The sequence below is a fragment of the Brachyhypopomus gauderio genome, unplaced genomic scaffold (assembly GCF_052324685.1).
Source record: "Brachyhypopomus gauderio isolate BG-103 unplaced genomic scaffold, BGAUD_0.2 sc173, whole genome shotgun sequence".
NCBI classification, from domain to species: Eukaryota; Metazoa; Chordata; class Actinopteri; order Gymnotiformes; family Hypopomidae; genus Brachyhypopomus; species Brachyhypopomus gauderio.
Genome location: NW_027506994.1, coordinates 20,001 through 34,490, shown reverse-complemented (window position 1 = coordinate 34,490; position 14,490 = coordinate 20,001). Strand labels below are relative to the sequence as shown.

At 45.7% G+C, this 14,490-nt stretch overlaps 2 protein-coding genes and 1 long non-coding RNA gene across 3 annotated transcripts in view; 2 read left to right on the top strand and 1 right to left on the bottom strand.

The window, feature by feature from the left end:
- The window catches only part of top2a (DNA topoisomerase II alpha), a 38,061-nt gene extending 34,994 nt beyond the window's left edge, over positions 1-3,067 (top strand). Inside the window, exons 30-35 of the mRNA XM_076994994.1 lie at positions 1,134-1,304; positions 1,450-1,621; positions 1,843-1,910; positions 2,224-2,325; positions 2,408-2,652; positions 2,767-3,067. Of these exons, the coding sequence (XP_076851109.1) occupies positions 1,134-1,304; positions 1,450-1,621; positions 1,843-1,910; positions 2,224-2,325; positions 2,408-2,652; positions 2,767-2,901 (893 nt within the window). The 3' untranslated portion in view covers positions 2,902-3,067. The remainder of the gene's footprint in view (positions 1-1,133; positions 1,305-1,449; positions 1,622-1,842; positions 1,911-2,223; positions 2,326-2,407; positions 2,653-2,766) is intronic.
- Positions 3,068-3,206: 139 nt separating this feature from the next.
- Positions 3,207-7,095, top strand: LOC143501431 (gap junction delta-3 protein-like). The gene is made up of 2 exons (XM_076994999.1): positions 3,207-3,840; positions 3,924-7,095. Exon 2 carries the CDS (start codon positions 4,014-4,016, stop codon positions 4,920-4,922), a length of 909 nt encoding a protein of 302 aa, XP_076851114.1. The 5' UTR covers positions 3,207-3,840; positions 3,924-4,013; the 3' UTR covers positions 4,923-7,095.
- A 320-nt stretch (positions 7,096-7,415) lies between these two features.
- LOC143501432 (uncharacterized) overlaps positions 7,416-14,490 on the bottom strand; it is a 14,821-nt gene continuing 7,746 nt past the window's right edge. The window contains exons 2-4 of the long non-coding RNA XR_013126978.1: positions 9,705-9,779; positions 9,512-9,604; positions 7,416-9,110 (exon numbers count right to left, since the gene is read on the bottom strand). This is a non-coding gene — a long non-coding RNA (uncharacterized LOC143501432). The remainder of the gene's footprint in view (positions 9,111-9,511; positions 9,605-9,704; positions 9,780-14,490) is intronic.

Sequence of the window (14,490 nt, the reverse complement as noted above, 5' to 3'; positions counted from 1 at the left end):
GCTCTGTAGTCGATCAAGAAGTATTTCATGATCAACGGTGTCAAAAGCGGCGCTTAAATCTAGCAGAAAAAGGACTGACAGTTTGCCTGCATCCTTATTCAATCTCAAGTCATTTACTACCTTAAGTAGGGCTGTTTCAGTGCTGTGGAGAGGTCTGAAACCACATTGAAAAGTGTCATCAACAAAACAATCTTCTCAACAAAACAGCTGAGTTATTATTTGATGAATTGATTAAGGTAGAGAAATAGTTTTTCCTTGCTGATTTCACTTCACTGTTGTAATTCTGCAATGTTGTTTTATAAATATCAAAATATACTTGTAATTTCGTCTCTCAGCCTGCCTACAATTTTGCCTAAATTTTACAATAGATGGAGTGTTTCTCCAGGGCATCTTAATTTTACCAGAGATAATTTTAGTTACCTTTGGTGCCACAGCATCAATACAGTTCCTAACTCTGTGTGTGAATGTTTCAACTAGCTCATTCCCATTTTCTGATAGAGGAGGGAGGGATTGTATCATGTCTGTGAAGGCCACGGCACTGCCAGCACTGAGATAACGCTTGGTTATTGTGCGCTTTTCATGGGTATTACACACATTAACACGCGCGTATTTAAAGATGGGTATTACACACGTTTAACACGCGCGTATTTAAAGACGGGTATTACACACGTTTAACACGCGCGTATTTAAAGACGGGTATTACACACGTTTAAGTGTAAAGAGTTTTGTCGTGCACAGTAAACAGGAAATTACACTGTACGATGAAATTCTTATTTTGCCAATCCTCCACTCAGACAGCTATAACTTAACACGTGTGTAAAGACAAAGGTTCTACCTGTGTGCTATTAGCATGATTGACTCTTAATGATGGGATTAGAAGTTCTTAAATGAATAAACCTGTGCTTGTTTTGGTTCATTTGGTTGCTCTCCAGTGCCCAGAGAGTTTGGAGGCAGTACCTGCTCCAACACTGGCAGTGATCTGTCTCTGAACGGCAGACTGGGTAGAGACCCTGCTAGTCTTCCCTACGGTTCCCTACTGCCCACAATCGGTTGGCCGCCTTCCCCACGGGCTCCGTAGGGGTGCCTGCGCACGTTGGCGCCACGTCCTGACAGAGCTGTTCCCGCTGTTGCAGGCTCCAAGTCGGCCAAGCAGACCACCCTCCAGTTCAAGCCCATGAAGAAGGAGAAGAAGAAGAACCCCTGGTCCGAGGATGAGGACGATGAAGATGGCCTCTCTGCCTCTGACGTGTTGGACAGTTCTGGAGAAGTGGCGCCCAGGGAGAAACTGGGGAGGAAAGCTCAGGGTGAGGACACTTGAACTTGTAATTTGAGGAAGTTGCTATTTGTGTCTCTGTTGTCCACTTTTGAGTGTAGATTTCTATATATATTTATGAATGTCTGTCCAGTGTTCCTGCTCTCACACCCACATCTGTGTGTTTGTCCTTCCAGCTAGTGCTAAATACTGCCTGTCCAGCAGTGAGGATGAGTCTGACAATTTGGAGAGTTTAGGCAAATCGAAACCTTCATCTGCTGATGATGACGATGATGATGATATGTTTGTCCCAGAGCCTCTCAAGGCTGTGAGTGAGAGCGAGCCAGACTCACCTGACCAGCCCCCTCCGTGAGTGGCACCCTCCTTCGCTCCACCTCCTTCTCTCTCTCTCTCTCTCTCTCTCTCTCTCTCTCTCTCTCTCTCTCTCTCTCTCTCTCTCTCTCTCTCTCTCTCTCTCTCTCTCTCTCTCTCTCTCCTACTGCTTTGCCCTTCCTCCTGGTGGGTGTGGCTGACTGAGCTGTGGCCCCGCCTCTCTGATCTCTAATCCAACCCCTTACATTTTCCTTCAGGAAAAAAGCTGCTGCAAAACCTAGAAAGCCGACGGAGAAAAAAGCGCCGGTGAAGACCACACACAGCTGTGAGTATGGGACTAGCGCGCACACACACACACAGCTGTGAGTATGGGACTAGCGCGCACACACACACGCGGGCGCGCACACACACACACACACACACAGTAGCAGCCCACTCTGTATCTTTTTGTACTGGCTCATAAGCTTGGCCACAGTACATGTTCATTTACTGCAGGAGTGCTGCAAGCTGTGAGGATACATTGCTTTTTCTCACACACACAAACCCACACATGTACACCTACAGATGGTCATGCATGAGTAGCCAAATACCAATTTACCAAGTACAGATGGTGTGTGGGTGTGTGTGGGTGTGCGTAGCTGCTGAAAGTGCTGCTCTTAAACCTCCGCCCAAACCCAAAGAAGCTGTGAAGAAAACAACAGCCAAGAAGATGACTGCTGGATCCAAGCAGAAAGGAACAGGTATGGGACCACACACACACTGCTGTAGGGGAGTGTTGCTGTTATATCGTACCTTTCCTGATGGTCATGGCCGTCTCTCCAGATGTCAATCAGCCCTCTATCCTGGACGCCTTGTCCAAGCCCCGCACTAAACCAGCCGCTGCTAAAAAGGCAGCTGCCCCCAAGATGACGTCCAGTGAATCAGAGAGCTCCACCCGTGCCCCCGCGGTCAAGAAAGCGCCTGTTCGCAAGAGGAAGGTGGGTCTGAGCAGTGGGGACTCGGACAGCGACTCAGACGGAGGAAATCTGCTGGCCCGTATCAGAGGCAAAGCCCCAGCTGGGGGAAAGGTACGCCATCGCCGTCATCATGTTCGTATGCACTGCAGGGGCGGTGGGGTCATGGGTTTGCAGTAAGGACTGCAGTTTTATCCCTTACCTTTCAACTCCCACTCCCCTTTTCAGAAGAGTAAGTGGGAGGAAGACGACAGCTTCTCCGTGGATGTGACCTCGCCCGCCGTGGCCCCCAGGACAAAAACGGCACGCACCACCAAACCAGTCCGCTACGCCCTCGACTCCGACTCGGATGAGGGCTTTTAGTCACCAGTCCGTCTGCAGTGTTGCAAGTCGTCATCCTGCAGTTTGTTGGTGTTTTATCGAGACTCACTGTCAAAGTGTTTGTCTGTTGTGGTGTCTTGTAAATATTTTCTTATTTCTTTTTCTACTCTAAACTGCATAAATAAAATTCTTCATAACAGTCTACTAACACAGTATTCATTAGTTTCACTGAAACTTTGTAATGGAGAACCCCAGACTAAACAAAGGGTACATAGATTCCTGGCCATTGGCACTGCATTTTAGACCCAGACTAGATCTAATCTAATTTTGCAACATGCTTTGGATTGGTTGATCTTGTAAGCACCTCTTCCATAGCCATTTAATGCCATCTTTTGAAATCTGGGCCGTTATTAACCCAAATTTTTTCTGAACCTTTAGTATAGTATTTCAATGTTTTGAATGTTCGTTCAGAATATGCATATAGGTTATTAGCTCATTTAGATCCATCTCCGGACTTTATCGCCAACTTGGGGAGGGGCGCTGTGGCAGCGGTCCGACTCCAAGCTGGCCGAGTCTGTCCAGACACTTCCTGCCATTACACGGCTGGCAAAGAGACCCTCATTAAGCTACATAAACATCAAAAATGTCTCTTTGTTTAAGCCTTTGAAGTTACGGATAAGGACGACGCCTACTTCCACCCACTCCCTCATTTAGACACGTTCCAGGCGTTGGATGTGACCTCCCTTTCGGGGGTTTTACGCAGATTTTTTAAATCACCTCCACACAAGCTGCTGTGGTGTGAGTAGGCTCGTCTGAGTACACACGGGTATTCTAGTGGAGTGGCACTAAACCCCACACCGAATCCCCCTGTCCTGACTACCTGCTGTTGGCACCACCTCCTGCTCGATGGCACAGACGTTGGGTGTCTGGGCAAGAGTTGCAGTCTTCCTTATAACAAAACTGGATCAGGGTGAATTTGAGGTATGTTCTTTTTTTACTCTACTTAATATTTTAGCTGCTGTTGGGATATGACAGTAACACAAATTCCTCAATTCTATTTCAAGTGCAAAATATTTACACTGGTCTAAGTTGGTGAACCCTTCACGGGATCTGGCGCGGAGCTCGGAGGAAGAGCTCGGTTGGGACACTTCGCCATGACTGACTGGGGTTTCCTGAGCGACCTGTTGGGGTCGCTGCCGGCACACTCTCCCATGCTGGGACGGCTGTGGCTCCTCCTCCTCCTGCTGTTCAGGATGCTGGTCCTGGGTACGGTGGCCAGCGATCTGTTCGGCGATGAGCAGGACGAGTTCTCCTGCAACACCCTGCAGCCTGGCTGCAAGCAGGTGTGTTACGACCACGCCTTCCCCATCTCCCAGTACCGCTTCTGGGTCTTCCACATTGTGCTGATCTCCACGCCTGCTGTGGTTTTCCTCATGTACGCCATGCACCACCACAGGAAAGACCAGGCACCTACACACGGTTCCACCACCAGCATAGCAGCAGCCAATCAATCGAGGCACCGCCTCCGCCTTAAGCGGCTCTACATGGTCAACGTGGGTTTTCGCCTCTTTTCCGAGCTGGGCTTCCTGATTGGCCAGTGCCGGCTGTACGGCTTCCGTGTTGAGGCCCAGTTCCCCTGCAGTCGCTTCCCCTGCCCCCACACAGTGGACTGCTTCACCTCCAGGCCCATGGAGAAGACCGTCTTCCTGGTGTTCTACTTTGTCGTGGGCGTGCTCTCGGCCTTCGCAAGCCTGGCCGAGCTCGTCCATGTTGCCTGGAAAAGGGGCATGGCTTGCCAAGACAGCCTGGAGCGACAAGAGGACGTGGAGGCGTGGAGCGGTCAAGAGGAGGGATGTTTCTCTCCCAGTGTGCAAAAGCTGTCCAGGGAGGGCCATGGCAAGAGAGTCAAGAGGACACTGTTGCCCCTGGGCAGGAGGGGTCGGAACACCAGGAGGTCAAAGGGGAGAAGAGTAATAAGCAAAGCCAGCATGAGGTTGTGCAGTTTTGGACCCAGGGATCTCGGAGGGGGGGGCAGTCAGAAAAGTGCCTCACTCCTGGTGTGACTCCTGGTGAATTACGTGTGTGAGCACGTGTGTGAGAAACTAAAACAATTTTTTTAAAAGCTTCATTGAAGACTGGACTGTTTCTCTGTGAAATGAGGCTCCCTGGTATCCGAGTCTGTCTTAGTCGAGTCTCTGGACAGGTCCTCCAATGACCTGCTGCACACGTTCTCTGTACGGGATCCTGACATCTCCCCTTCATTTCCCTCGGAATTGCTGCTGATAGGCCAATGCATCAGGAAGAGTGGAGTTACCATGGTTATCCAGAATCTGCAGTTATCAGGCATCTGCAGTGACTAATATCAGTGTATTAATGATACACTGACTACTGGTTGTGACTGTGTCATGTACTACTAATGCCATTGTTTTTAACTATGAGGAAATGAGAAATGATCCATTACAAAAGGATATTAACCCCACGAGACCGAGGCTTGAGGTTCTGGCTCCAGCCAGGCCTGATGATGATGTCACTTAGATATGTGGATCTTCTCTCCGTTAGCTGACAGCATGAATTAAAATGAAATGGGGACTCCGCCTCCCTGTTAGTTTGCACACTCTATGCATTGAAGACTTTCCCACTGTTGTTTCTGGATATATAACCACTGACCAGAGGTGGAAAGAGTACTGAAAAGTTGTAATTGAGTAAAAGTATCATTACTTTGCCTAAAATCTACTCAGAGTAAAAGTAAAATTACCCATCTCAAAATTTACTCGAGTAAAATTACTAAATTACTTCATTTAAAATGTAATTTGAGTAAAAGTTACTTAGTTACTTTCAGTTATTTAATGCATGGATGAATAATGAACCAAATTCAGCACAAGTTGTTTTAATCGATTTCAAAGTGTATTTAAGTGCACATCCACACTTGCATAAAGATCAGATGGGCTCAGGAACATACTTCCTCACAGCACAAGGACAGTCACAACCTGTACCATAAAGTGCAAACAAATTTCAGTCCTATTGTCCAACGGACAACACTGATAAGAATAAAGAAATTTAAATTACAAATTATACAAAAAACAAAAGGCACACAAAATTAAGTGCCCACAAAATGCCACAAATCAAACTAAAATGCAACAAGATTCCACTACTCACAATAAAATGTACACAGGATCCCACAGAACCTGATAGATAGAAGATTTAAAGATAGAACAATCTCATCCTTTTGGAAAAAAGTGCAGCAGATTACGACCTGATTATGAGACAATGGAAAGGGCGCGCGCAAGGCAAGGCCACGCAATTGGCCTTCAGTTCTGGGACTCAGAAGTTTAAATTTCTGCCCGCATTTAATTTTTCACCATCAATATTTTTTTACTCAGTAATGTGAGGGCGTTCAAATGTAGTGAAGTAAAACTACTTGGGTCAAAATGTACTCAAGTAAAAGTAAAAATTACATATTTCAAAAACTACAAATTACTCATAAAAAGTACTCAATTACAGTAATGTGAGTAAATGTAATTAGTTACTTTCCACCCCTGCCACTGACCCATTTAAACACATTCAGCATTTATGATCCTTGAGTGTTTCCGGTCTTTAAACACTTATGGCTGTATACCTGGATTATAGCTTGTAAATGAACAAAGAATATTAAAAAAACTGTATCCTGCATAACTGACATGGGCTACACAAGAAATGTGCTCTGATTGGCTGTTAATGTTGACATATCTGTAGGTAAATATGACCCAAAAGCAGTTTAATGAACACAGATACTGTAAGAGCACTCTGACCCCCACAGCCTGGGAGAACAGAACCTGATGATCTCCACACCTCCTTCCCCTTAGCCTGGGGCGGGGAACCACTTCCTGCTAGGTCAACGAGGCACAGGAGGGTGACTGCACTAGTGAGTTATGGTTATGAGCCAGGCTATGAATATTTAATATGAATGTGTTGTAATGTGCTCAGCTCTAATTTCATATACTTTATTTGTGTCTTATTTCAGGAGATATGAAACACTTCCAATTAGACCACAAGTGTTTATATCTTGATGCAGTGCTCATGAGTTTCAGGCAGTCTCAGTGACTCTTAGTTAATGCTGTTAATGATGTTAATTTTGTTTGTTGTTTATGGCCATGTACAGGCTACCTAATGCAAACTGACTATTAACATATGACTGTTAATGGAAGCCCACACTATTACAGTTTGATTCCTTTACAGAAATAAAATAATTAGTTTGTGTTTGTGTTTGTTCCAATGTTTTTCATTATGTTAAAAATGTATCTGGGGAACATTTTTGTAAACACTGTTATTTAGTTTTTATGTTTTTAGTTTTTTTTTTTTTTTTTTTGGTGTAGCACTAATCAGTAGGTGGTGCTAATGAGCAACATTTTACAGAAACAACTTTTCTCACTTGTGCCACCTTTCGTAACACGTTCTGCTCAACCGTTAAAGCTGTGCGTTCTTTCAGCAGGCGACTGGGCACTTTTCATAATCTCGGACATACTATCTGTTATCTCGTACTGCTTTGGTGTACTGAATAGGAGGGAAGTATGGCATTTTCCGACGGAGTCCTTCACTTGTGAGGCCTCTGTATTTATACTGAACGATTACAGCATAAGGGTCACTGATGCCGTCACGTTGGAGGACAAGACTACAGGAGGACAGGGCAGCCAATCGGGCAAATGAATTGATAGCTTTGCGCACTAATAACGTAAATGTGCATAGATGGCAGGACTTTTAAAACCTGCAGCCAGCCCTGTGCTGGTGTTCCAGTGTTTTAGACATGGTTGTGGTTTGCAGTCTGCAGAAATGGAAAAATTGAATTGTAAGCCAGATTGACGTCACATGATGTGAACTGGGTTTTATATTGGTTGCTGGTGTGAGTGCTGGGGGAATATTTGCACATTACGGAGCCTTTACTGGGTCAGACGGAGCCTTGCAGCCCCAAACGCTCAAGTTGCGTAACACCCCGAGTTTGACAGGAATTTCGCTGAGAAGATAAAGCGGAACTTCCCTTCTGGTCATGAAAAGAGAGTTCAAAAACAGCCACTTCCTGTCAGACGTGTATTACGATTGACAAACGTCAACGGTGCTTCTAAACTGACGCAGAAAGGGTGACCAGGAAACACGTGAGCATGCGTTAATATGCACGTGCACACAAGGAAACTCACGTTTTCCAGGAGCATCGTCAGTGGGGACCAGTAGACTATTTGGTCTGTCGTGCTGTCACTCATATGCGCGCATGATTTTAAAACAAGTCAATATTTTCCCGGTCTCTCAATCAAGGTGAAGTTACAACTCTGGGCTAATGGAACATGTGTCAGAGATGATGTACGTGTGCACACGTGTAATGGGAATGAAAACCAGATATGGAAAGAATTTGATATATGTGTGTGTGAACGGAAGAGAGATCTGTCTCGGCCCTCTTCAGTGTGTGCTCCATTAAACCCTGTCAACGACTCAGAGCCTGAACTAGAGCCCCCAATACTTCACCTAAAGAATGAAGATGAGGAGAGTGAGAAAGACCAGGGTGAACTGCACCACTGCATACAACACCACTCCTCAGACATGGAGGAACAGACATGTGCACAATACCATCACTCCAATTATGCCACAGACTGGACTTGCTAAGGACAAGTAACAATGGAACAGACAGACAGCAATTTATCATCTGGCAGAACTTAATTGGGTCTTTCTTCTTCCTTTTCTTAATTATACATTTATACATACACGTAACTTTTAACAAGACAGCCATTCACCTCTCAGTCTGTGGTAATCAGGTGCAAACAGTTTTACATAAATGATGAAAATTATAAAGCTAAATTTTTGGGAAAGATCTGGGAAGCTTTTCCTTTGCACCAGAGCAGGGAAGAACTCCTTATTGCCTGACCCAGAGCCTGAGGTGTCTGTCCACTGAGGTTTGAGGCACTCGAGCAAGCTCCTTCTGCACCCTGCAGAGTTCATCCTGCAGAATTCATCCTGCAGAGTTTGTCCTGCAGGATTCATCCACCTGCCGTGACATCATTAGCAAGCAGGAGGCTGGGACCCAGGGTGCTCTCACACACCATCACCTCAGAGCCTCACAGATGGGCTCCTGGGATCCACGAGCAGGTCCATTTCTGTTTGGCCCCTCCCTTCCATGTGCGTGCACGCACACACACACATGCATGCACACACACACACACACACCACACTATTCCTCTGGAGCAGGTTCAGCTCTTTCCCATCTGTGCACAGGATGTTGTACCAGCACTCTGCAGGGGCGTACCAAACAAACAAACAAACAACCTACCATGACAACCACCACCATAGCAACAACAGTGATCTTTATAAAGTACTTTTCACTGTAGTTACAAAATTTCATTGTGCTTCTCATAAGTGATTTTAAATACTATTAAGTAAAGCAAAGAATAAAGTAAAGCAATGAATTTAAAATATTGTTTAGAGTTTATATTTATATAATGTGTATAATGTAATTGCCTTCCACTGTACTGTAATTACTGCTGATTGCACGGTGTTTAAAAGTGCACGTGCCACTTCACACTTTAATTCGAGTTGAAATACCCTGTAAGGTTGTACCTGAACAGGTTGGACTCTGGATTTGTTAAACTGTTAGGAAAGCTGTTGATGTTCTCATAAGAAGAAGATCGCCCACCTGCTGCCCGGTGAGTGTAGAGAGTCCCTTGCTTCACTGCTGAGGTGGACATGTAGCGTCCAGAGACCAGCTGCATGGGTTGGACGTGTAGGACTGCACATGAAGAAAGACACCTACACAGGTCAGAAATCTCAGACGCGTGTGGAGTTGAATGATGTACACCGTCCCCGATGGAGCTAAAGACCATGCTTACCTGGGGTTGTGAAGGGACACTGCTTAATGACAACCAGTAGGGGGCAGGATTGCCCTTTGTGACAGTATGCATGATCTGGTGGACGTATCAGAAACATCTTAGTATATATTAATGTCCAGTAAGTTGTCGAAAGTGCCATACTCTTAAATAATAATAGCATTTTAAAATTAATCCTAAAATTTCACTGGAATCTTGTGAAGGGACACCAGGACAGACGCGTTCGAATTACATGTGAATATCTTTCGCAAATCCATTAAAAGACAAATAGACTTTTATAAAGCTAATCTATCTAGGATTAATCAAAAGTCTCCCCTATATGTTTTATTCATAATCTATTGTAGCATGTTAGTTAAACCAAGAGAAGCAATGTGCTTGTCTGAAAGATCAGGCCATCCAAACAAAACTATCTCAGTTTTCTTCATTCAAGCTGACAAAATTCACGTTTTATACCGTGGCACTGTACCACCTTTTATGTTTAAATGAGCATTAGTGCTACTTGGAATGCTGTTCTGTAAGTACTGTAAGTCCTGCACTGTGAGCAGTGTGATATTGAATTGTTGTTCGGAGAAAAAAGCTTCCAGGTCTTTGAAGGATGGAGAGGCTGCAAATCTACTTTGCACTCTGAGAGACACGCAGCTGTGAGAAACTGTTGGGAAAGCGCTCGGAACGCTTTGGAAATGAGATAGACTGCATCCCGGTGTGTCGGCAGCCATTCTAGGCCAGCGCGGTTATGGGACTCTGCACTCTCATATGGGAATGCTGGGACATTGTGAAAAATGATGTTTGCACCATTTGATACTCCAGGTCCTGCAAATTGGGCCCATGTCCTTCATTTATTATGGAGTTATGCAAAAATGTCATGTTTGAGGAAAATATCAAAATCCTTAATGTTTATGGAAGAGACCAAAATCTTTTGCGACCCATGAGCCAGCAATTGAGGCATCTGGTCCCCCCTTTAGCTCTTGGCACTCTGGTCTGGTCTCTCCTTTAGCTCTTGGCACTCTGGTCTGGTATCTCCTTTAGCTCTTGGAACTCTGGTCTCTCCTTTAGCTCTTAGATCTCTGGTCTTTGTTTGATCTGTTCATTGTTAATAAAAGTTCTGATTCTCACACCCCATTCCTAGACAACTACCAACCTGCTACCAAGTAGAATTAAACTTTCAGCGATTCCCTTTGTAATTGTAGCAGCTTCAAAGTTCAAGTCTTTTTTGTCTAGTTTAATGCCCTGTTGTTTCTGTTGTTCTGCCCTTGCAGAACTGAGCAAACTCAGTACTGGACTGTTGACCCAGGCATCTCACTGACATCTCACGATGGTGGTCCATAATCAGAGACACTGCTCCTTCACTGACTTACTGTCATGCAAAATGTAGGTTGCTGTGATGGCTAAATTTAATGTGGGCTAATTCATTAGTTAAGATGGATGGGGAGAAACTGGGACTTTTACACACACGCACGCACGCACGCACGCACGCACGCACGCACGCACGCACGCACACACACACACACACACACACACACACACACACACACACACTTGCACCCCTGAGGGAAGCAGCATCACACATGCAGATTGTTCTCCTTTGATCTGTGTGGAAGGAAATTATAGATGCCTTTTACGTAACTGTTCTCCTGCCCAATGAGGAAAAAAGATTAACAGCTCAAACTTTCTCTCTTTCTCTCTCTCTCTCTCTCTCTCTCTCTCACACACACACACACACACTCACATGCACACACACCCTCTCTTTCTCTATCTCTTAATCCTTGCAGGCCTTCTCGCTGTCTGGAGTAGAATTTAGGTCATTTTAGCGAGTGATTCCCGTCACAGAAGAGAGAAGAATAAATCTCTCGCGCACTCTTTCTCTTTCCCACAGTGGTCTCTCTAGTTCATGCTTTCTCAAGGTCTTCATGCAAGCTTTCACTAGCTTTCTGGATAATATTGCTTCCCCCCTCCCAAAACCCAACACACACACACACACACACACACACACACACACACACACACACACAGATGACTTCATATTTCATGCGCTATCTACGCGGCAGCAAACCACTGTTATCGATAGCCTTGCACGGGGCATCGTGCGCACAAAGCCTCTGTTTGCCCGCGTGAGCCCTCGGGCCCGTGTGCAGTTTTGTGTATCACACGGAAGATGTGTAGCCGTGGTCACAGTGAACACTCACGCGAACGCGACACCTTGCGGAAACAACAAATCCGAACATGTTCGCCCGTACGGATTACAAGGGTGGCCGTATTCTGTGCAGTTTGCACATCATTGCTATATTAACTGAAGTTACGAATAATTTAAAACGAGAAGCCAACATTTTTAAAAGTTGGTATTGTACATTATAAGAGTTTCAGCACTCATGCTTCGTTGCTTTGGTTTATGAATACTGACATCCCAGTCCGATCCTCACTCTTTTACACGGTACTGTAGCACTAACAGGCCAAACTGCCACTATAACTTTACCACTACTGGCTATACGTACACACACGCCATCAAGTCACACTCACATTTCAAGTCTGCATAGATACAGAACATCCAACCACTTGGTTGTTAAGTCTCTCTTTCAGTCTTAGTATTTATATTTATGTGTGTGTGTGTGTGTGTGTGTGTGTGTGTGTGTGTGTGTGTGTGTGTGTGTGTGTGTGTGTGTGTGTGTGTGTGAGAGAGAGAGAGAGAGAGAGAGAGATATTGCATGACTCCATGGAAAACACCAGCAGTCAGAGACACTGAGTGTGCAGACACAACACCACACCCCATACCTCACACACCACACCCCATACCTCACACTCCATAATCCATACCTCGTACCATAGCTCATACCCCACACCCTGTACCTCATACCCTATTCCCCATACTCCATATACCTCACAATCCATACCCCATACTCCAAACCTCACACCCCATGTCCCATACCCCATATCCCATACCCTAAACCTCAGACCCCATACCTCATACCCCACAGCCCATACCCCATACCCTAAACCTCAGACCCCATACCTCATACCCCACAGCCCATACCCCATACCCTAAACCTCAGACCCCATACCTCATACCCCACAGCCCATACCCCATACCTCATATCCCATACCCTAAACCTCAGACCCCATACCTCATACCCCACAGCCCATACCCCAAACCTCATACCCTATTCCCCATACTCCATACCCCATTCCATATACCTCATATCCCATACCTCACAATCCATACCCCATAGCTCATACCCCAAAACTCACACCCCATACCCCGTACCTCATATCCCATACCCTAAACCTCAGACCCCATACCTCATACCCCAATCCCAGTAATACAATGGAGCTTTGCTTCTTCTAGCCTGGTTAATCAGCACCATCTAAAATACCATGATAATGTATCTAATAGTGCAGTGTTTAGCACACCACTGAAAATCTGACAATAAAGACAAAAAAAGATATTGCCATAACTTCTTGGACCTCTGGAGCTTCTGGACCTGTAGCACAACCCTCGACACATGGCTTTGAGCAGATATGAATGGTGTGTGTGTGTGTGCACGCATGTGTGTGAATACTTTAATCTTTACACGGATCCTGCAACCATGGAGTGTACAACATGGTTAAAGTTTTCAGAGAAACACACACTGAGGGGTCGTGGGAATACTGCTCACTGATTGGTGGCCTCCAAACAAGCTCCCTCCTTGTGCTTCTGTTTCAGCCATTAAGAGTGTGCAGGTATTTTTCCTTCTTTCTGTTAACTTTAACAGAGTGAAATCACACAATCGCCATTATGAGTTATGAGATGGTCTGTGTTATTGTGTGTATTTCTGAAGGTATGTTCTTGAATTATCTCTGTGTGTGTATGTGTGTGTGTGTGTGTATTTCTGGATGTATACATGTATGCATGAATGCATATATATATCGTGTGTGTGTGTGTGTGTGAGAGAGAGAGAGAGAGAGAGAGAGAGAGTTTCTAGGTGTGTGTACAGGTAAGACTGTGACAAGCAGAGGAGTGACGGCTGCTCCTCCGGGGGAGGTAGGCGGGCGCGGCGTGACAGCCCAGCCAGAGGGCCCCCTCCCTGGGTAACCTTTACACCGGGCCTGCCCGTCAGCCTGGCTCAGAGCCATCTACAGCCAATCTGCCCTTTTCCCCAGGAGCGCTGCCAAATCTTATGTGACACAGAAGGAACTGAGAGAACGGTGTGAGGTGGGCGGAGGGAGGGGTGGAGGAGGTTGTGTCTCAGGGCAGGCAGGCAGAAAGCTCACGTCGTCCTACAAGGGCACTCTCATTCGAAACTAAATGCACCAGCATGAGACGTTTCTGTGTTTTACAAGCGAGCGTTTCAAAGTGCTCTGTAACTGACAGGTGGGCGGGGCATAGCCCGCATCATGTGTCCAAAGTTTACACACAGCCGGCGCGGGGACGAGGGAGAGAAGAGCTGAGATGGTGTGGTTTTGGAGGCAAATCTGGCAACTCTTGCTTTTTGAGCTAAGTGTACTAAACACAGTATGTTTGCAAGAGCACCCAATGTTGGAGGACAACGGAAGTCAAGACCAAGGCAGACTGGTTAAGACTGGTTACCACCGTTACCTTTCTCTCTAGGGCTTATCTATCGTTTCAATCTGTCCTTTTCTGCAGCTTAAATGTGATTGTGTGTGTGTGTGTTAAACAGAGAGAGAGAGAGAGAGAGAGAGAGAGAGAGAGAGAGAAGTAATAGATTTCAGGGAGATGTATGGGTTGGGGGTGGGGAGGTCTACAACTTTACGCTCCAAGTAATTTCATCTTTGTCCAGTATTTCTGGCTTCTGCAGTG

What these genes read in the sequence shown, in the direction of transcription:
- LOC143501431 (XM_076994999.1), top strand. Translation starts at nt 4,014, where the DNA reads ATGACTGACTGGGGTTTCCTGAGCGACCTGTTGGGGTCGCTGCCGGCA.